General features: G+C 35.5%; 1 protein-coding gene across 1 annotated transcript in view; it reads left to right on the top strand.

Annotated features, from left to right (window-relative positions):
* Window positions 1-21,761, top strand: part of LOC150096293 (glyoxylate reductase/hydroxypyruvate reductase-like) — a 198,138-nt gene that overhangs the window by 128,310 nt on the left and 48,067 nt on the right. Inside the window, exon 6 of the mRNA XM_090409117.1 lies at window positions 11,370-11,464. Within this exon, the coding sequence (XP_090265243.1) occupies window positions 11,370-11,464 (95 nt within the window). The remainder of the gene's footprint in view (window positions 1-11,369; window positions 11,465-21,761) is intronic.

Genomic DNA, 21,761 nt, shown 5'->3' with positions numbered 1-21,761 from the left:
CAGTTGACCAACCTTGCCTTGGTAATCTGCATATATTTTATGATAAAATGATAACCGAGCTGGACACAAGAAATAATTTTTTTTTATTATTTTAATGGCTAATATAGCGTATTTTCGTTTAGGAGTGCCCCTTTTTTTTACAGTGTTATTGGCTCTTTACTCAAAACTTAGAGAGAGGAAGACCAAGATATAGGTTGATTGGTATAGTAAAAAGTGCCTTAGAAGATAGAAATATAATATCTGATAATTTTGGAGTCTTGACAGGTAACAGACTGATTTGGAGAAAAATTTTAGATAGGAAGTTAATCATCATCATCATCATCAAATTCCTGCCATGTACCCTCAAGGGGTGTACAGGATATGACAGTACTACATGAAAAAATTACATCATTACTAACTTCCTATCTACAATTTTCCTCCAAATCAGTCTGTTACTTGTCAAGACTCCAACATTATCAGATCTTATATTTCTATCGTCTAAGGCACTTTGTACCGTATCAATCCACCTATATCTTGGTCTTCCTCTGGGTCGTTTTCCTGCCAACCTGGCAGAGAACACTTGTTTTGCTAATCTTTCCTCTCCCATTCTATTTAAGTGACCATACCATCTGAGATTAGCTCTGCTAATGCATTCCTGGATGCTGACAATGTCAAGTTCTTTCCTAATATCCTCATTTTTAATATGATATTGCCATTGATGCCATCTGTTCACGCCTCTAATCTTTCTCAGGACTCTCATATCTGCGGTCTCTAGTCTTTGGTCAAGTGTTTTACTTCTAACCCAGCTCTCAGATCCATAAGTTAAAACTGGTTTGAACACTGTCTTGTATACAGCTAATTTAGTGTTCTGACTAATTTCTTTTTTATTCCATATAAATTTATTCAATTGACTTCCCACCATACCAGCTTTGCTGATTCTGTTGTCTATTTCTATATTTAATTTACCATCTTCAGTAAAAATCGTGCCTAAGTAGCTGAAATGTGTTACTTGTTCCACAGGTTCTCCATTCACAACACAGTTGACATTTTCAATGATTCTGCCTATTTTCATTGTCTTTGTCTTTTTATTGCTGACCTTCATACCATATCTATCACAACAGCTATTCAATTTAGTCAGAGAATCTTGCAGACTTGTAGCGGATTTATTTAGAAGTATAACATCATCCGCATAAAGCAAAGAGCTGACATTAACATCTCCAATTTTGATATCAGGTTTAATACCACATTCCTTCATAATGTGATCCATATAGATAATGAATAACAGAGGGGATAATGTACATCCTTGTCTCACACAAGATTTAACATTAAACCATCTTCCTGTACTTCCTTCAATTCTAACTGCTGACTCACAACTCAAATAAAGACTAAGTATTGCTTGATATAATGCCCCATTGACACCATATAACTGCAGCGTATTGAATAGCTTCTCTCTTGGCACCTTGTCATATGCCTTTTCCAAATCGACAAAACTTAAATACAGATCTTTGTTATATTCCCATGCTTTCTCGACTATTTGTCGTAAAGTGAAGATCTGATCCTGACAGCCTCTATTTGGCCTGAATCCAGCTTGTTCTTCACCAAGCTTTTCTTCCACAATTCTTCTCAACCGTTTCTCAAGTATACTTGCATAGATCTTGCCAGGAACACTCAGTAGGGAAATACCTCTGTAATTCTCACATTCAGTTTTATTTCCCTTTTTATATATGGGTACTATGAGAGCTCTACTCCAATCATCAGAAATTCGTCCCTCTGTCCAGGCTTTCTGAACTATGCAGTGCAGCCACTGTAAGACTCTTATACCACCATACTTCAGCATTTCTGGTCGAATATCATCTACTCCTGCTGCCTTTCCACATTTCAAGCCTTTGATGGCTTTTTCTACTTCAAGTATGGATATGTAATCCTGACTGCATGCCTGGTCAGTGTTTTTTATCACTGTGCTGTCATCACTGCTTGTTTCATTTAGCAGTTTTTCAAAGTAATTACTCCATACTTCAAGGATATCTTTTTCTCCTGTTTTCATGTCACCTTTATCATCTCTAATTCCTTTTACAGCACTCTTTCCTCCATTCCTAAGCTTCTTCAACAACCTCCAGAATGTTTTGCCACCTTCTTGATATTTATTTTCTATATTCTTGCCAAAGTCCTCCCATGACTTTTGTTTAGCTAGTTTTACACACTGTTTAGCTTTCTTACATTTCTCTCTGTATTCTGTAAGAGTAAAAGCTGACTTATTTGCCAGGAACTTTTGATATGCTTTCTTCTTTTCCTTCACTGCCTCTTTAACTTCCTGTGTCCACCAGGGAGTTCTGATTTTTTTATCCTTGCACACAACCTCACCACATGCCTCTCTGGCAGAATCAATCAATGTTTTCTTCAGAGTTTGCCACTGAATCTCCAAGGTTTGATTCCTGTTCTCAAACTCTTTCATTTTTTCTTCAATAATCTTTGTGTATTTTAGTCTACAGTTCACATCTGAGAGCTGCTCAACTTTTATTCGCTTTAAAACTTTCTTACATGTTATTCTTTTCAATATGAAATTCAATTTTATCCTGCTCAAGACTAAATAGTGATCACTTCCAATTTCAAATCCTCTGTACACTCTGGTGTCCTGCACCAGGGAGAAAACATCACTATCAACAATAACATAGTCAATGAGACTTTTCTTATTCCTAGCCTCTTCTCTCCATGTGAATTTGTGCACATTTTTATGTTGGAACATGGTGTTAGTAATAACAAGTCCATGTCCTGAGCAGAAATCCAACAGATATTTGCCATTATTATTAGCTTTGCTCTTTTCTCCAAATTTTCCCAAAATATTTTTGTATGTCTCACAATCATTTCCTACTCTGCTATTCAGATCCCCAACAAGGACCAACTTTTCCTTTTTCATTGTGTCAATTGCTTTTTCTAAAGCCTCAAAAAATTCCTCCACTTCTACCTTAGTAGAACCTTCTGTGGGACCATAGGCACAAATAAGTCTCATTGTCCAGTTCCCCATTCTCATATTTGCCCACATTACTCTACTTGAGACTGAGTGCCATTCAAGAAGATTAGCCTCGTATTTTGTGTTGAATACTATGGCTACTCCTTCTTTTCCTTGATTGTCATTGCCTGAATATAACATTTTGTATTTATTGCTCAGAAAGCTCTCACCAGTTTTGGTCTTTTTTGTTTCAGTCACCCCTATTATGTCGATCTGGTACTTATCTAATTCCTCAGCTAGCTCCATTTCTTTGCCATTCAGGCTTCTTACATTGATAGTACCGATCTTTAACTCTGGTGATGTTGAGTTGGGGTTTGTTTTCAGATTTGTTCCAGTAGCTGACTTTTCGCTGTTCGCCCTGGTTCCCTGGCGAAAACAACGGGGGCCTTGTTTAACCGGGCGACGCCCCAGCCGGCATGAAATTTTGTCATGTTGTACCATCATTTTCTATTTTGGTTTAACCAATAAGAATACAATTTGGTCGGCTAAATCCCAAATTGCCAGCCCATCCTCGTTCGTTCAGTATCAAAGTAGATACCCAACAGGGTGCACCACGAGAAGGTGAGGATTGGACATTAGTACTATCATATCCTGTAGTGTAGTACTATCATATCCTGTACACCCCTTGAGTGTACATGGCAGGAATTTGATGATGATGATGATGAAAAATAAAACAACACAAAAATGATTTTCACTAGAATTTTTGTTACATAGAAATATATGAATCACATGAATCACCTGATCCAATTCCTGCACATATGTTCCTACTCCTTCTCCCTATTCCTACAGTTTCAGTTGTATTATGTCATGCGTTCTGTGTTGTGCATGGTCATATTGTGAATATTCAGATAAAATACATTACGTTGGTGATTGATCTAATTTTATAGGTATTTAAAATGATCCATGATGTCAAAAGTTGTCAAAAGAAAAACTTCATAAAAGAAAGTGTCATTTTAATACAGAATTACAAAGTGAATTTCAATTTCTGAAGCTAGAACCAGAGAATTAAGAGAGTGACACTGCATTTTGTTCTTTGTGCAGCAGTAAGTTTTCTCTTGGATTTGGTGGCTGGCGTGACATTGTTAAACACATAGATACTTAAAAACATCAAAAGGCTGTAAGAGCAGGTAATATTAGTAAGACTCTCAATGCGTTTTTCAAAAACAAATAGCCAAAATCTGATGACTATGCTCATGCAGCTAAAGAAGCTACATTTTCTTTTCGCACAGTTGTGCATGATCGAAGTTTTAAATCATGTGACTGCCAGTCGAAAATTATTTCAAAACTTTATGATCCAAACTATTCCAGTACCAGAACAAAAACAGAGGCCATAACTAATAACATAATTGTGGCTTTTGTAATGGATAAAGTACAAAATGAATTAAATAGCCAGCCTGGCTGGCCGAGTGGTTAGCGCATCTGCTCTCCAGCCAAAAGGCTGCGGGTTCGAATCCTGCCATGGGCATGGATGTTTGTGATGTCTGTGGAAGTACTAGTGGTGGTGGTGGTGGTGGTCGGCAGTAGATGGCATTGGTGTAGTTGCGGTCAGTTGGAGGATTGAGTGGCGGAGACAGAGTTGTAGAGTAGGTGTCCTCCCTTGATGAGTCTTTGGACTCCCTGGAAGTGTCAAATAATAATAATATTTTGCCCTAAAATAGTGCTAATTTTGTTACTATATCTGTAGATGCCTTCAACAGAGTAGATATGAAACTTGCGCCCATCTTAACTAGAATATTTGTTCCACACTTTGGAGTTAAAGTATAACTGATAGAATTTGATGATTTTACAGGAGAGACAGCAGATATTTTAGCCCAACACATGACTAAAACTTTTAAAAAGTTTGGTATAGAAAATAAAATTGTATCATACTGTGCAGATAACACAAATGCAAATTTTGAGGGAATGAGAAGGCACAGCAAAACTAACGTTCATACAGAGTTACAACAAGAAACGGACAGAAAACTTTTAAGAATTGGGTGCTGTGCTCTTATTGTTCACAACTGTGTACAGAGTGGTGTTGATCAACTGCCTTTATAGAAATTATTGTAATTAAAATATACAGCTATTTTTACAGTAAGAATAGAAAAACTAAAAGGAACTTTATATTTTGTGAGTTTGCAGACAAAAAAGTATTGTCACACAGCATTATAGTTTTTTTAAGTCTGCTACCTGCTTGCAAGGATTTTTTTTGATTTGGGCAGGAATGAAATCTTACTTCCTTTCACAATGTGAAAATTCTTGCCCCAGACTAATTAGAGACTTTTTTGAAAATCCACCCAGTGAATTATTAGCCTTATTTATTCATGGCAGCCTTCAAATTTTTCAAGAAACTGTGTCAACTTTTGAAAAAAATTAAATTTCAGCTACAGAAGTAGCTTTGAAGTACAAGGAATTGAAATTAAAATTAATAGCCTGAAGAGACAACAAATTTATCCCCACACTTTGCAAGCAAAACCAGTCTCTGTATGCCAACGAAGGCAATGTAAATAATGAACATTTCGAAAAGCATAATTTGAATTTTTATGAGAAATGTAGGAAAGTAGTCTCGAAGCTACAGAGCAGTTTTCTTGGATACAATAAAGTCGAGATTTTGAGCATTGGTGGCCAGATGTTGAAGCATCTGCAGAATTTGTTAATTCCATAACTCCTTCCGAAAAACTAGTTGCTGAAATAGACAAACTTTTTGATGAGGTTTCAATTACAAAAATAATACTGCACGGCTTAAAAAGTAAAATTGAGAAAAACAAGCAATTAAATGGAAAAAATATAGAAGAATATCAGAAGTCCACATCAAATGTTGTTAATTTATGGGTTGAGGTATTCAAAATGATTAAAACAAATGGGAGTAAATGTCAAAACTTTGAAAGCTGATAGAGTTCATCTGCCAGAATCAATAGTACCAGTTAAAAGAGTTTTTCTCTGATGAACAATGTTTGGTCTGCTGATCAAAATAGACTTTTAACTGAAAACACAAAACGTTTCCTTCAAATAAAAATGAATTCAGATGTGAATTGCTTAGAGTTCTATGAACTGATAAAAAATGACATAACTCTTTTAAAGAAAGTTCATTCCTCTGAAAAATATGAATGGTACAATTAAAGTGTATAAATATTTATTTCAAGGTAAACATCTCAGAGTGAGTTGACATCCAATGAATATGACCATTAGTAATAATATTTTTTGTTTAGAGATCAAGTGTTGATCAATTTTATTAACTTAACCAACTAGTTTCGCCAACTTTAATTGTTGGCGTCTTCAGGGCACTTGCATATAGGCTGAAACAATCTCACAATTATGTGTAACTATAAAACTGACAAGAATAACTGTAAAAAACTGACTAGAATAATTACAAATAAAATAGTATCGAACGTGCATGAAACATGTATCGCGTGTACAAGATTAGCTAGCTGTTGCTAAGGAACTTTCTGTAGTTTGTATTAAAGTTCATTTCTTTTGTTTTTAAAGATTTGATTAGGGTTTTCCATATCTCTGGGAATATTAGGCCTTGATTTCTGTTAAGGTTGACAGTAGAACGGGTGACTGTGGCTGCTTCTTTGAAAATTCTTGAATGGTAATCTTCCTCTAAGTAAGGAGAACAACTTTTGTCCCACTCGATGACATGGTTAGTTGTAGAGAAATGAGACGATAGGCCAGAAATGTCCTGTCTGTTGTTTTTGACATGTTCGATGTAACTAGAGCCACACGAGCATGGAATATTATAAACTCCAGTATTTATAGAAAGGGTGGTTGTCTTTTGGAGATCTTAGTAGTTTACAAATAGATTCTATTGGTTTAAATGTTACTCTTATTTTGTGTATTTGAGGAGGCTGGTGAGCTTGTAGAAGATGCCACTTACAAACGGAATTGCAATAGTTTTTATATATTGAATATCTTCTTGTTCTTTTTGTGGTGGTTCAGAGAAAAGGACTTTATTGACTAGTCTTCTTGGATAGCTGTTCAAGTACAGATTGTTGGAAATTAATGTTAACTCATCTTGAAGGGTCTGATTGTCTGTTGTGATGCGAATCACTCTCTTCTTTAACATGTGTACAATGCTGAGTTTTGTGAGATGTGGTGAGAGGAGCTGAAATGTAGGTAGCGACCTGTATTGGTTGGTTTTCTGTACACCGATAGATTCAAAATGTTCTATGAAAATTGGCAAGGTGGGGATTGTAAATTTTGTTTCTCCAAGAGAAATATCCAGAATGTATTGCAAAGAAAAAGGGATCTGTGATATCAGGAAGAAAAATTGTTTTTAAAAGTGATAAGGTGTCATTTATAGGAATGTTGGTGAACAATGAGGTGATGTGAAAGCCAACTAAGATATCTGTACTATTACATTACATTTTCAGGAGAAGCTTTAAAATGGGTAAGCTGTTTATCCAGGGGAAGGGGGGGGGACGAGAACTGAAGTGTTTAAGTTTTTTGTGATTTCAGGAGGCCAGAAAGAAATTTTTTGGAGTAGACTTTTAACTTTTTGATTTGAGATTTAGTGGAATGTTGCAATTCTCATATTGTACTTGAAGATGTCTCTGGTGACTGATTCAAAATATTGGAAGAATTAAGTAGCAATTTTAATTCCTTCTCGGTGTTGTTTCATTCCATTTGCATTTTGTGCTGAAGAGATTGCAGACTGAGTATTTCACTGGGAATTCATTACATTCATTTGAGGCTAGAGACCTAGCAGTTGGGTACTTTTGAAGTTTACAGGCTACATTGTTGTTGATGTTGAATGAAGGAAACATGTCTAAAGATAATAAGTAACTAACTATTTAGCTAATTTGATTACTAAGCCAGTGTTTTGCCTTGGTTACCAGGTGATAGTTTAACTACTAAATTTATTTAGTTAAATTAATATTAGATGTGTGTTTTCTCCATTAAACATCAACATGAGTGATACTCATTATCTAAGTATCCATACCACAGGCTACATTGTTAAAGTGGTAAAAAGTTTTATGATGTTAAAAAAGAATATTGTCAGTTGCATCAGTCAGCAGTTTTTGGTTACAAACAGAAAACTCGACTTGATGTTTTTCTGTTTATGATTCCATTCTGGTATACTTGACACACGAGTGTGTCATCCTAACAGAGATACGGCTTATGAGCTATTCGTAGCAGACTGCATGGCTTCAACTATCCTACCCCATTCAGGATCACTGGGGTTTACATTTTTTCCTACACTTATCATGCATACTTAAACTAAAATATAAAATTGTGTCTTGGAGGCAATCCTGTTTATTTATATCTGGTGCCTGTCAAGTAACACATGACAGGCACCAGATATATTGTGGATTCTAATTAGTTTGGGTTCAGAAACACAGAACACTTCATAAACATAATCAAAGACATTACATTAGAAAAAGATGATTTCTTAGTCAGTTTTGACGTCTCTGCCATCTTTATGAATGTCTCAATCAATGACACAATACTTCTTTTACAGAACAAATTCCCTCCAGATTTCATGGCACTCTTTGCACATGTATTATGTTCTGGTTATTTTGTTTGGCAAAATGCTTTCTACCTACAAAAAAGAAGGCACAGCCATGAGCTCACTAAATACCTCCCCTCCCATTGCTAACTTTTATATGGAACATTTTGAGCAACATGCTCTAGATTCCTTTCCTTTAAAACCCAAAGTCTGGCTTAGATATGTTGATGATGTTTTTGTGATCTGGTCCCATGGCTGCCAGACACTAGATACTTTCCTTAGCCACCTAAACAAACAACACAAACACATACAGTTAACAATTGAGATTGAAAAACAGAACACACTTCCGTTTCTAGATACACTTGTCACATGTCTTCCTTCTGGCAGTCTTTCCTTCACTGTGTGCCAGAAGCCGACACATACTGGCCAATATATACACATAAACTCATACCACCACCCAACACAAAAACTAGGTGTCGTTAATACTCTAAAAAACAAGGCTTTGAAGATCTGCTCCAGTGAACAAGCTCTGAAAGACAAATTTACAATGGTTACAGCCAAAACACTATTAACAAAATTCTCTACAAGACCTCAATAAAAAACAAAGATAAGCCAGACTACAATAAAACTATAATCATTCCTTACATTAAAGGGACATCAGATAAAATAAACAGAATACTACAAAAATACAACCTCAAAGACACCTTTAAACCTCCTGCAAAATTAAAAAGCTTACTCAACTCATCTAAAGACCCACTCCCTCCGCTGGCCCACCCTGGAGTATACCGTATTTATTGCACCTGTAATATACCATATACAGGGTGTTCGGGATAAATTTGACATATTTATAATTAATTATATTTTTCCGTAAGTTACATGTATTAACACACACTTCTCTTCATTTAAAAGTTTGGACCCTTCTTCATTCATATACAAGATGTCAGAAAGGATGGATAGCTGGAACCCACCTGAATCATGGAAGAGAATAACTTGTATCATGATGATTCATGCCCGCCATCAAAATAAGGATATTACGACTGCTGCCCAATGCTCCCTGAATACAGTAAAAACAATCAGGCATGAACTAGAGACTTGCAATGGTGACTACGAGGATGTAGCAAGAAGAAAGATCCCTAGCAGACGATCTGATTGCATTCGTACAGCAGAATTCCTCGCAAATCTGCAGGAACAGGTGTTGAAGAACCCTGGCATTGGAATTCGGGCTTTGTTCGTGGAGTTGCTAACTGTAGTCAAGCCCTGGATAACAAGGGTAGCCAATGGTAGGCCGTATGTATGGCAGCAGGATTCGGCCCCTTGCCACACCTCTGGGAAAAGTCAAAAATGGTTGTCTGAAAATTTCTACGACTTCACCAGTCCAAATGTTTGGCCTCCAAACTCCCCAGACCTTAACCCCATGGATTATTTTGTATGGGGCGCAGTTGAAAAAGACACCAATCGCACTTCCAGTAATACAAAAGCCCAGTTAATGGATAAAATTAAAACAGTTTTTGCGGCCCTTCCCAGGGAGACTGTAGCATCAGCTTGTTCGAGGTTCCGAAGCAGAATTGAAGCTGTGATCGATGCTAATGGTGGTTATTTTGAGTAAATCTTGTTGATAGTATTGTAATTAACTCTGCCTGTAATGTTTTTTTGTCAATTCATTAAATTTAATAGATACAAAGAAGATTTCCTTTTTCCTTACGAAACTGTCAAATTTATCCCGAACACCCTGTATAGGGGAAACAGGACGCACGATTCCTATCAGACAAAAGGAACATAAACAACACATTAAATATAATAACTGTGGAGAAGCTGGCTTTTCGGATCATGCCCTGAACACTTTACACAGAATTGACTGGAAAAGCACCAGTTGTTTACAATCACACCAAAACATGGTATGAACGCAAATTTAAGGAAACCTGTGAGATTCTTATCAACCATCCCAATCTGATGGTCTAAAAATCCCAAGCACATGGAAGGCACATATTCAACCTTTCTCTCTAAGAGTAAACTAAAAACAGGACTGTAGGTAATCCAGAATCCTAAATCTAAAATAACAATTGTAATGTTAAATATAGGACATCATTATTACTGAAAGAAGACTATCTATAAGAAAGAATGTTTTTCTTATGTTACCTTAAACAGAATTTAGCTTTGATGTAGTTTCTAAATAATTAATTAATTTGTATTTTTTTTTTCCACTAGAGGTCATGCCAGTAGAATAACCGGTGATCAAATCATTGTTTCTCTAGCTTACTGTGTAATGTAACTCAACTTGTCCTTATATATTTGTATATATTCCAGATGATCTTAATATGAAGATCGAAACGTCGGGAAATTAAAAGAGTTATTTATAACATGGTTGTAAAGTCCATAATTTCTAAAATGAAATAAAATTAATTAGTTTGGGTATTTTTCTAATGTTCTGGTATTGACTGTATGGGTCTAAATAATTAATTAATTTGTATTTTTTTTTTTCCACTAGAGTAGAATAACCAGTAGAATAACCGGTGATCAAATCATTGTTTCTCTAGCTTACTGTGTAATGTAACTCAGCTTGTCCTTGTATATATTCCAGATGATCTTAATATGAAGATCTAAACGTCGGGAAATTAAAAGAGTTATTTATAACATGGTTGTAAAGTCCATAATTTCTAAAATGAAATAAAATTAATTAGTTTGGGTATTTTTCTAATGTTCTGGTATTGACTGTATGGTCTTGCTTTATGAACACCAGGAATGATTATCTTATTGTCTTGGAATCACATGTTGTAAGGTTTAATAGTACAATGTGTCTTGCATTTAGTTTCAGATGAATATTGATTAAACATATGTCATATCCCAAATTTTTTTAGTTGTTAAAAAAAGGACTTAACAACTAAAAAAAATTCAAGTTTTTCTTGAATATTGCATAACTCAAGTATTGCTTGCTGATATAGATTTAATTTTGTGCAGTGGCAGCTGGGCCCAGAATCCTTGGAAGCCGTTATGGATGTGCGGATCTTCACTAAAAGGATCTTCTGTAGGAATTGTAGGATTTGGTCGAATAGGTAAAGATAATAATAAATTATCATTTCAAATAAATATAAAAGCAGCTCACTTTCAGAAGTGCTTTCATCTTTATGGAGCATAGATTAACTATTTAGAATAATCAAATTTTAGTGTAAAATTTATCTATGTTTAATTGAGGCCTAAGTTTGCATATTACAAACAAATAATTTTGAATTATTTAGTAAAAATAAACTTTTTTTTTTTTATGTTTAGAAGTTTTGCTTAGCATATCATGACCATCTTCAATCAAAATGGAACAATGGTTTGAGCATATAGAGGGGTTAACAGTGTGAATAGGTACACAGTCTAATATATGTATATATATTTATCACGATGTTCCATTAAGGAAATAATGATCAGGGGTAAAGGACTAGCTTATAATATTCATCACTAAATACAAGGATAATCTTTTTGAATGGCAGGCGATATTAAGTAGAGTGATGTTGGCAAGTATGAGAATTGGACAATGAGACTTATTTATGCCTTTGGTCTCAAAAGTCATAATGGTCTCACAGAAGGAAGACATGGAGGAATTTTTCAAGAAATTACAGACGTCAGCTGACACAAAGGAAAATGAAAAGTTGATTCTTGTTAAAGATCCAAACAGCAGAGAAGAAATGAAACCCAGGCATATAGAAATGTTTTGGGGAAATTTGGAGAAAAATGCAAACCTAATGATGATATTAAGTCCATGCTGAATTTCTGTTCAGGACATAGACTAGTCATTACCGACATCGTGTTCCAGCATAAAGATGTGCACAAATTCACATGGAGAGAAGACATGAGAAATAAGAAAAGTCTCATTGATGATGATGATATTGTCGATAGCAATATCTTCACACTGGTTTCACACAAGAATAACATCTTTGGAATGTGACAAAACGTGTATGCAACAAGTTGCTCTAGTGTTGCACTACCTCTAGGTGAGCTCTTGGAGAAATGAAAAAACATTACTGTATATATAACTGAACAAAACAGTATGCGTCCTTACTTATTATATGCATGTAATAAATTAAAATAAAAACATAATAAAGTTAATATCAAGCATGAATTTTATTAACATTTAAATGCAACTTGGGGGGGGGGGACTCAAAATAAACAACAAAAACAGAAGTATATCACTCTTACTCACCAAAGGTTCACATTAGTATTGTAGTTAGGCTGATATTTTTATTATTATTATTTCATTCATTTTATATTTTTTCTGTAGATTTTTTAAATTCTTTTTTTTTTTTTTTTTTTGCATAATGAATTGTGTAAAAAAACCCTGCTCTAGAGACCAAGAAACTTTTTCAAGCCACTTCAGGCCTCTGATAAGTAGGATGATGGTGGTCTTACAACAGGCAATGAAATTCATCTTACATCGAATGACAATCATAAACCATCCACACCCATTTTGGGATTTGAACCACCTGCAGTCTGTTGGTTGGAGAGCCGACATGCTAACTCTTACCTAACCCAGGCCAGCAATACACACACATATACGCACTGCTTGGAAAGACAATGGACACCTTAGTGTGAGGGAAAAAAACAGCTATGGCACCCACCCTAATAAGATGTATGACTTCCTTTCACTGCAAAGACTGCAGCAGTCCTGTGGAGTATACTTTCCACATGTGTATAAATGCTATCAATTGGAATTTTGGACCATTCTTCCTGTAGGCATATAATGAGGTCCTGGACTGTTGTGGGAGAGAGGTCCCTTGGCCTCACCCTATGCTCGAGTTCATTCTATAGATGTTCAGTAGAGTTGAGATCCAGACTCTGTGGAGGTCCAATCAAGTGTGGTGACATTAATCACAAACCATGCAACAGTTACAGCAGCAGTCCTATGAAACAATGCATAGTCTTGTTGAAGGAGACATTAGTCAGTTCTGTAGAAATGCTACAAAGTAGGAAGCATTGCTTTGTCTAGAATGTTCAGATACCTCTTGGAGTTCAATGTTTGTGGAACCACAAACAAAGGTCTGAGGCCAAACCAGAAAAAACTGGATCATACAATCACACCACCACTACCACCACCTTCAAATTTCATAGTTGAGGTTATGCAGTCTGGTAAGAGACTTTCACCAGGCATCAGTCACACCTGTCCATGTGCTCGGTAGGGGATGTAGCATGATTCTTCACTCCATAACACACCTTTCCAAGCTTCCATGTTCCACTGTATATGCTCTTTTCACCACTGAAGATGACACTTCATGTTAGTTCAGGTAATGTGGGGCTTGCATATTGTGGTCCTATCATGAAAACCCATGTTGTGAGCCTCAGTTCTGAATGTTTTTGTGCAGATTCGTGTTCCATATGATGCCATGAACTCTGCATTCAAAGTGTTGGATGAATGACAGGACTTACATATTATCTCCACTCTTATTCATCATCTATATGGATCACATTATGAAAGAAAGTAGCATCAGGCCTGATATTAGAATTAGAGATGTCAAACTTAACTCTTTGCTTTATGCATATGATGTTGTACTTCTAAACACATCTAATGCAAGTCTCCAAGATTCACTAACTAAATTGTATAATAGCTATAACAAATTTTGGCATGAGAATCAGTAATAAAAAGAACAAAGCTATGAAAAAAGACAGGAGCACAGAAAACTTCAGCTTCATTCTTAATGGAGATCTTATAGAAAAGTAAAATATATCAGCTATTTTTAGGCACAGTTTTTAGTGAAGATGGCAAATTAAATCTGGAAATAGATAACAGAATAAACACATCAGGTATGGTGGGTAGCCAGCTGAATAAATTTATATGGAATAAGAGAGAAATTAGCCAAAACACCAAACTAGCTGTATACAAGACTGTGTTCAAACCAGTTTTAAGTTGTGGTTAGAAATAAAACACTTGATCAAACACTAGAGAGTTTCTAAGAAAGATTAGGGGATTGAATAGATGCCATCAAATGGAGATATTATGAAAAAACTTGCCATTATTAGGCATTTAGGAATGTTTTAGCAGATCTAATCACAGGGTGTTATGGATGCTTAAACAGAAAGAGGAAATGTTAGCAAAAGTATTTTTTTCCATGGTATGAGGCAAAAGATTCAGAGCAAGCGACTTGATACAGTAAGAAGTGTTTCACAAACTTTTCTTGCCCCAGCTCACTTGAATAAAACACATAACTCAGTAGCCTACTAACTCCTATATTATTATTATTGTTATATGGGCACCTCCATGGAGTCCGAAGACTCATCACGGGAGACCCAATCTATCCACAAAATCTATCATACCTTTCCTTGAACCCATTAACAGACAAAGCACTCACAATAAATTCTGGCAATCCATTTCACTCATTTACAACTCTCCAAGCAAAAAATCTAGTCTTCACACCCCTACTAACCACACCTTTATTCAACTTCCAGGGATGACTGCATGTTTTGGCTCCTCTAGTCAAGTGCTGAAACATTTCCCCTGTACCTATCCAATAAAACCCTTTAAACAACATTAAATGTTTCTATCATATCCTCTGTTTCTCTCCTATCAACCAACTTCTGCAATCCACACATCTTCAATCTATCCTCTTGGTCACTCACCTCTGAATCTTCTCCACCACTTCTTCATCCCCAAGAAACCCAGGGAACCAGACTTGAGCACAGATGTGGATGTATTAAGACCTTATAAAGAGGAATAACAACTTCCTTATCTCTGCTTAATGTGTTCATCAATAGCCAAGTGATCTTATGGCTATCTTAGCAATATGTCCTCTAAACTTTAACTCTCTGTCTACCACCTCCCCTAAATATCTAACTTCATCTATTTCCTGGAGTACAATGCCATCAATGTGATACATAGTTTGTAATCTATTTATCTCAAAATGCATAACTTTACATTTCTCCACATTAAACTGACATCCATTATCCTTTACCCATACTGACAGCCTATTTAAATCATCCTGCAAGCTCTCCACATCACCTTGATTAACTATTACTCTACATAATTTTGCATCATCAGCAAACATCTGAATATTTCCTTTCAGGTTATTTCCTATATCATTTATGTATAAATTAAACAGCAATGGTCCCAGCACTGAACCTTGCAGCACACCACTAGTCACCAGTTTTTGCCTTGATTTTGCCTCTCCATATATCACTTTTTGATATCTCCCAGCAGCCACCATCTTATCCACTTAACCAGTGTCATAATCATCCTCGTTTGTTCTAATTTGCGTAACAGAGTTCCATGTGGTATTCTGATTAATCTAGTCACTCATTAAAGTTAATCTTCTGTAGTATTTCCTCCTCTTACTTTCTGCATAATGAAAGAACTCTTTGGGAGTTCCTTTGGCCAGCTCAGCTAAATTCCTCTCATAATCTGATTTTGCCTTCCTTGCCATACTGGTCACCTTTCTTGCCTGAGCCTTGTACTATTCATGAGTTTGCTGGTCACCTTTCTCTTTATATAACCTCCACAGCATTTTCTTCTTCTGCAGCTCATGCTTAATGATATTACTCATCCATCTGAATCCTACCCAATTAACCCTCCTTATACCCTAGGTATACAATTTGATACTGCTTCTGCACTATTAACATCCTTACCCTGCAGTGTTTTATGCCATGGTACAGATTTAAGCTTCTTCCTAAGCATGTCATAATCACCTGCCTTGTAGTTCCACAAATACCCCTTCTTGATAGAACATTCCTCATGTTGTGCAATCACCCAAGTCAATACTGCATGGTCACTTTCACCTTATGGTACCTTGGTTATGGATAGCTCTTCTGAGTCTATGACCAAGTCCAGTACTCTCCCACCCCTAGTCACATTAATCACATGCTGCCTTAAGTAATTATCTCTTAGCAGGTGTATAAATTCTGTTTCCTTCCTGCAATGTGATCTTTCTTCCTTCCAGTCTATATCTCTATAATTGAAGTCCCCCATAATAATCACTCGACTTGTGCTCATTGTACTAATTTGGTGATGCGTGTCTTCGAGATTTTCTGTAGAATTCAATGGCCTATATATATATTTTTTGTCTTAGAATTCCCTGGCCAACTATGTATTTTGTCTTACTGGCCTTAATCTCTCTCACCAGATTACTTTAAATGAACAACCACCCTTCCATCTGTCTCCTATTCTTTTTGGCTGCAATTCATCTGCTATTATCAGCAGTACTCCTCCCTCATTCCTATCTTTTCTGTCTTCCCTGAATCTGCTGTTAGCCAATTCTCACTAATACCTATAACTCTTGGAAGATTGCAGCATCTCTTTAGTTCCCCTCACCCACCTTTACTTTCTGAATTGACTACCTTATTCAATAATTTTGCTTGAGAGACTAGATTTCTCACTTGATCATTCTCACACTCACTTGCTTCATGGGTATCTTCACACAAACTCACTTGCTTCCACAATAATTGCTTAAGTTTCCCTGAATTTGCACTTCAGCATGCTTGGAGAACAAAGCTCTCTCCAGACACCTAACACCCAAACCATTTAGATTCAGTCTATCAGCATTGTACAAATCATTTTTTCCATCAAACAAAGATCACATATACACAAATTCTACACCATTCCTTTTGCACAATCTACGTATAGACTCAGTGCTATCAATGCCCTTCTCCTCACATTGCCTCTATCATAGCTGTATGGTAAGAGACTTACAATCTTCACCCCTCTCGCTCTTCAGTTTTGCCTCTTCTAACAACTCGTCTAAATCCTCCCTCATGGAATACTTGCCTCTCAAATCATTTGTACCAACCAAGAGAATAATTTCCTTCCACTTACCTTTTTTGCATCCAAATAGCGTGACTAATATCGTGAATTTTTGCATGGGAAACGCAATTTTGTCACATTTTCGTTAAGTACTCCCCTGATCATTGAATCTCCATACATAATTTTCTCCTTATCTTGATTTTCTTGTTTAAGTGGTCAGTCTTTATTATTCCTTCAGATCACCTGTTTCTTTCTTTTTTTCAGTCTTGCCTAACTCTTGCCATATCTGTAATTTTTCAATTTCACGCTTTATCCTATGAAGGATAACATTTAAGCATGCTATTTCTTTATTAATATCCATTTCATTCTCCTTTATTTTCACAGCTGCACATTCAACATTAATAACATCAGTTTTCATCTTACTATTGTTATTTGTTGTGTTCTCATCACCTAACAGATTGTCACTTTTGAAACACTTAATACATGCTCTCTCTCTCCCCCCACTTTCAATCTCCTTCCAGATATTCTTTAATTTTCTCGAAGAATATATTTCACACACACTGCACTGAATAAAATCTTGCAAATTCAAATCGCCAGACAATGTCATCATGGTCTTTTGCTGCCATTGTTCATAGCGTAAGTGCCATGCCAACAATATTACAATAAAAATGTTATAAAGATACTGAATACTCTAAAACACAAAAATCTATACTAATACATTATAATACACTAATTTTCCAAGGAAAAACACAATAACACAGATAAAAATCACTAATTTTACACAAGCTCACTCTTCACAAATAAACAAAGAGGCGAGTCTTCATATCCCATCCCTCAGATTGTGTTGTTGCTTGCATAACATACGTAATCTTAATAGTTACCAGTGGAAAATTAAGATAGGAATGGGATATATTATGAACTATTCGAAAAAGTGAGACATTTGTAAAGTATTTGTTTACCTAAGTTCAAGCATTCAAGGAATTAAGTTTCTATAAAAAAGTAAAAAAATATATTAATGAAGAATGGCAGTGCTTTCTTTCAGACTCCAGTAGGTTCCAAGCTGGAGAATTTTAGGTTCCAAGTTAGGTTCCAAGCTGGAGAATTTTAGTCTCAAACCCAGCTCCACTTTTAGCCAATTTCTGTTTTATGTTTTCAGACAAAAAAGTATTGAAAACTGAACTTTTAAATCTGAAAAGTTTCATGCTGAGATAAAAATATATATGTGTTAATAAAATTCTTTGATGGCCCACCAGAAAAACGATGTGACCAATTAGTGGGCCACAGACCACATTTAAGAAATGCTGCCTTACAAAACTGAAATATAAGATCTGACAGTATTGAAGTCTTGACAGACAACAGATTAATTTGGAGGAAAATTGATAATAGGGAGTTAGTAATAATGTTAAACTTTTGTTATGTAGCACTCTCATAATATCCTGTATACTTCCTCAAGGTTACATATCAAGAATTTGAGGTATACCCCCTTAAGGGTACATGTCAGGAATTTATTGAACTGAACTCTTACTGAGTTGGTAAAAGGTATCCAAAAAAAAAAAAAAATATATATATATATATAAAATATATAAAAATTAACATTCATATTAGCAAAGATAAGCAACTGTTCTTCCAACAGCAACAAACTACAAATGTACTCCAGTGGATCTGTTAAGATTAAACAGATTTTGCTCATTGTAAGTTTTTTAAATATTGATCTCACACATCACAGTCAGCAGGGCCTATAGTAAATAAATGCCATGTGTGTAAAGGGGCAGGAGCAGAGTTCTGTTCCTCAGAACTGAGGTGGATGGAATGAGAGATAACTGGGGGTAGTTGGTTCAGTGAGTATGCAGTTTGATTATAAAGGAATGTTGAGTAGCTGTTGTCTGAGTTCCTGTAGATCTGGCAGAAATGTGAGGCATAATGGATGTTAATTCTGCTAGCATCCATCATGCATGTTTCCATCATGGAAATAGCTATATAGCTATAGCAGAGACATAATGCAGAAACTAATCTTTTAAGAAAGTGACTGAAGAGAGTCTGTAAGAGATGTGTAACTAATCTTCCCCCCCCCCTTTTTTAAACAGCATCAAACATTTTTAGGGTGGAGATCTTAGATGCACCACCCCAAATATTAGAGCAGTATTCCAATGGTAATCAGATTTGGGATTTATATAGAGTAAGTTACTGGTCAGGAGAGGAGTATGATTGTGATCAAAAAAGGATGCCATGAAAGGTTTGGAGTTAGAATTAGTTTGAGAAGAGAGATTTTACGTAATTAAAATAAAAGGTTTTACATCAGTAATCCATAGTTTGTTTTTTTTATCTGTATATAATTTTAAATATATAATATTGATTATGGACTTTTCAACTGACAGCAATTGTATATACCGAGTGTTTACAAATTATGCTAAAAATTTTCAAGCAGTGATAACTGATTAAGACATTAACTTAACTGAAAAGCATGATTAAGACAAACAATTAAAGGAAAGAATAAGAAAGATTATTGATAACACTGTCAACAACAATTTTGTAACTAGAATCAAAACATGAAAATTCCATGTATTTTAGAGCAAGAATTCAAAAATGGAGCTTTTTTTTTTCACAAATGTGTCAAAACAATATTCTAAGTTTTATTCATTAATAAAAGTTTGTATTTTGTGAAATGAATATTAACAACCAAAATTTAAGTGTTTGCCTATTCTACTATATTTATCATGTTTACAGTAATAAATAAATGAAGTGTTAATAAAAACATACATAAATTTATATAAACATACATTTCTGTTATAATAAATTTAGTTTAATCCTTTATCCAAGTGTGAGCAAACAAAGTTTGCACCTAAAAGTATCTTCAGGACTGGGGTAAGGTAGTACAACACCGGGCAACTTGTTGCAAAGGTGGAGCAAAACACACCTCCTTGCGATATGTATAATGTTATGCATTAAGGGAAGGGCCACTACCCAGACTAGTTTCGACCTTTATTGAGGTCTATCTTCAGTGGGAGCCAGGCCCAAGTGGAGATACCAGGCAGAAGCATTAGCAAGGTCATCTCTACCTATAGGAGTTGCCAAATAAATTTTTATACATTTCTGTTATAAGCCTTTATCTGTTATATTCTCCTGTTGTACTACTGGCATTCTATATTTCTTGGCATTCCATTTTGCTCCATTACCAAGATGTCTTGGTGGAATCATTCATCCTCTTCTTACTCACTGCACAAAGGCTTTTCAAGAAAGAAGTCAAGGTGAAAATGAAGGGCATGAATCTTGACTAGCATCCTTGCTGCTATCTTGCGAGAACTGGTTATAAACTGAACAACTAATTTATAATTTTCAGCTTTATTGGTGTGCCCAAAATTATCAGCAGTATACGTGAATGATTTTGACTTCTAGTTTTATTTTAATGAGAATCTTCACATTAATCTTTTAATACAGTACTTCTCTAATTTGAGATCCAACAGAGATATCCTCTTTAAGTCTAACATCTGAAATTTTTAGAAATTTTGCAATTAGGTATTTTGAATCCAGGTCCATTTTTGTTTAGTGTTTTAACAAAGCTTTTCATAACACACAGTTTAATTAAAATGCAATAGTGTTCATAATTTATCTTGTTTTGCTTGGGAAGGCCATATTTTCTTGACATAATGCTCCTTTGTTGCAATACTATCCCATAAGTACAAAAATCAGCAGTGCTTTGTAAGTTCTTTTTGTGATCCAATTGTCATCACTATTTTTCTTGTTGCTCTTGTCATAGTAGATGGCCTTGTTCCTGCTGAGCGAAGGTAAGGTAGTGCCAGGCTCATATGTGGGATTGCGGAGAAGTGCCTTTCAACTTGTTCACTGCTGCTGTAAAATCTTATATGCTTTTGTGTTTGTCAGTGTGTCACAGATCACTTTTACGAGATGTTGGGAGTTTGTTCTGTATTGGCTTTTATTTGTGGGTCTGAAACATTGGCAGCTGATGATATTTCTAGTATCTATCAGAATTGCATTCTCTATCTAACTTAATGGTATTATTCTTTAGTGCTGTTTTCAGTTTCTGTGTGAAAGTTGAGAATGATGGCATTGAACTTGCTCAAGTTATACACCATTAATTCAATTAGGTCATGGAATTTATTGGCGTTATCAGCAAAAGGTGCATTTACATTGAGGTGCTGATCATCAAGCACTTTGAGCTTGGCTTCCAGTGATTTAATTTTGCAGGAGAAAGTATTGAGGTGCTGCTCATGGCTCTTGATGTACTTTCCCAAGTTCAGAAGCTGTTTTACTGAAAGGAGGTACAGCTTACAGAAGAAAGACCGGTTCAAGTTGGCAAGCAGTTTGTGTGCCATTCATCCATCTTTGCACACCAAGCATGCAACCAGTGACAGCAGAAATCACAGATAACACTTTTTTTCTTTTTTTTTTTTTATATATATATATAAAATATATAAAAATTAACATTCATATTAGCAAAGATAAGCAACTGTTCTTCCAACAGCAACAAACTACAAATGTACTCCAGTGGATCTGTTAAGATTAAACAGATTTTGCTCATTGTAAGTTTTTTAAATATTGATCTCACACATCACAGTCAGCAGGGCCTATAGTAAATAAATGCCATGTGTGTAAAGGGGCAGGAGCAGAGTTCTGTTCCTCAGAAC

This window comes from Typopeltis vanoorti, chromosome 19 (genome assembly GCF_054136105.1).
Source record: "Typopeltis vanoorti isolate ZY-2024b chromosome 19, IOZ_Tvanoo_1.0, whole genome shotgun sequence".
Lineage (NCBI taxonomy): Eukaryota > Metazoa > Arthropoda > Arachnida > Uropygi > Thelyphonidae > Typopeltis > Typopeltis vanoorti.
Note: the sequence above shows the minus strand (reverse complement) of the source record. Positions and strands in the feature narration are given on the sequence as shown.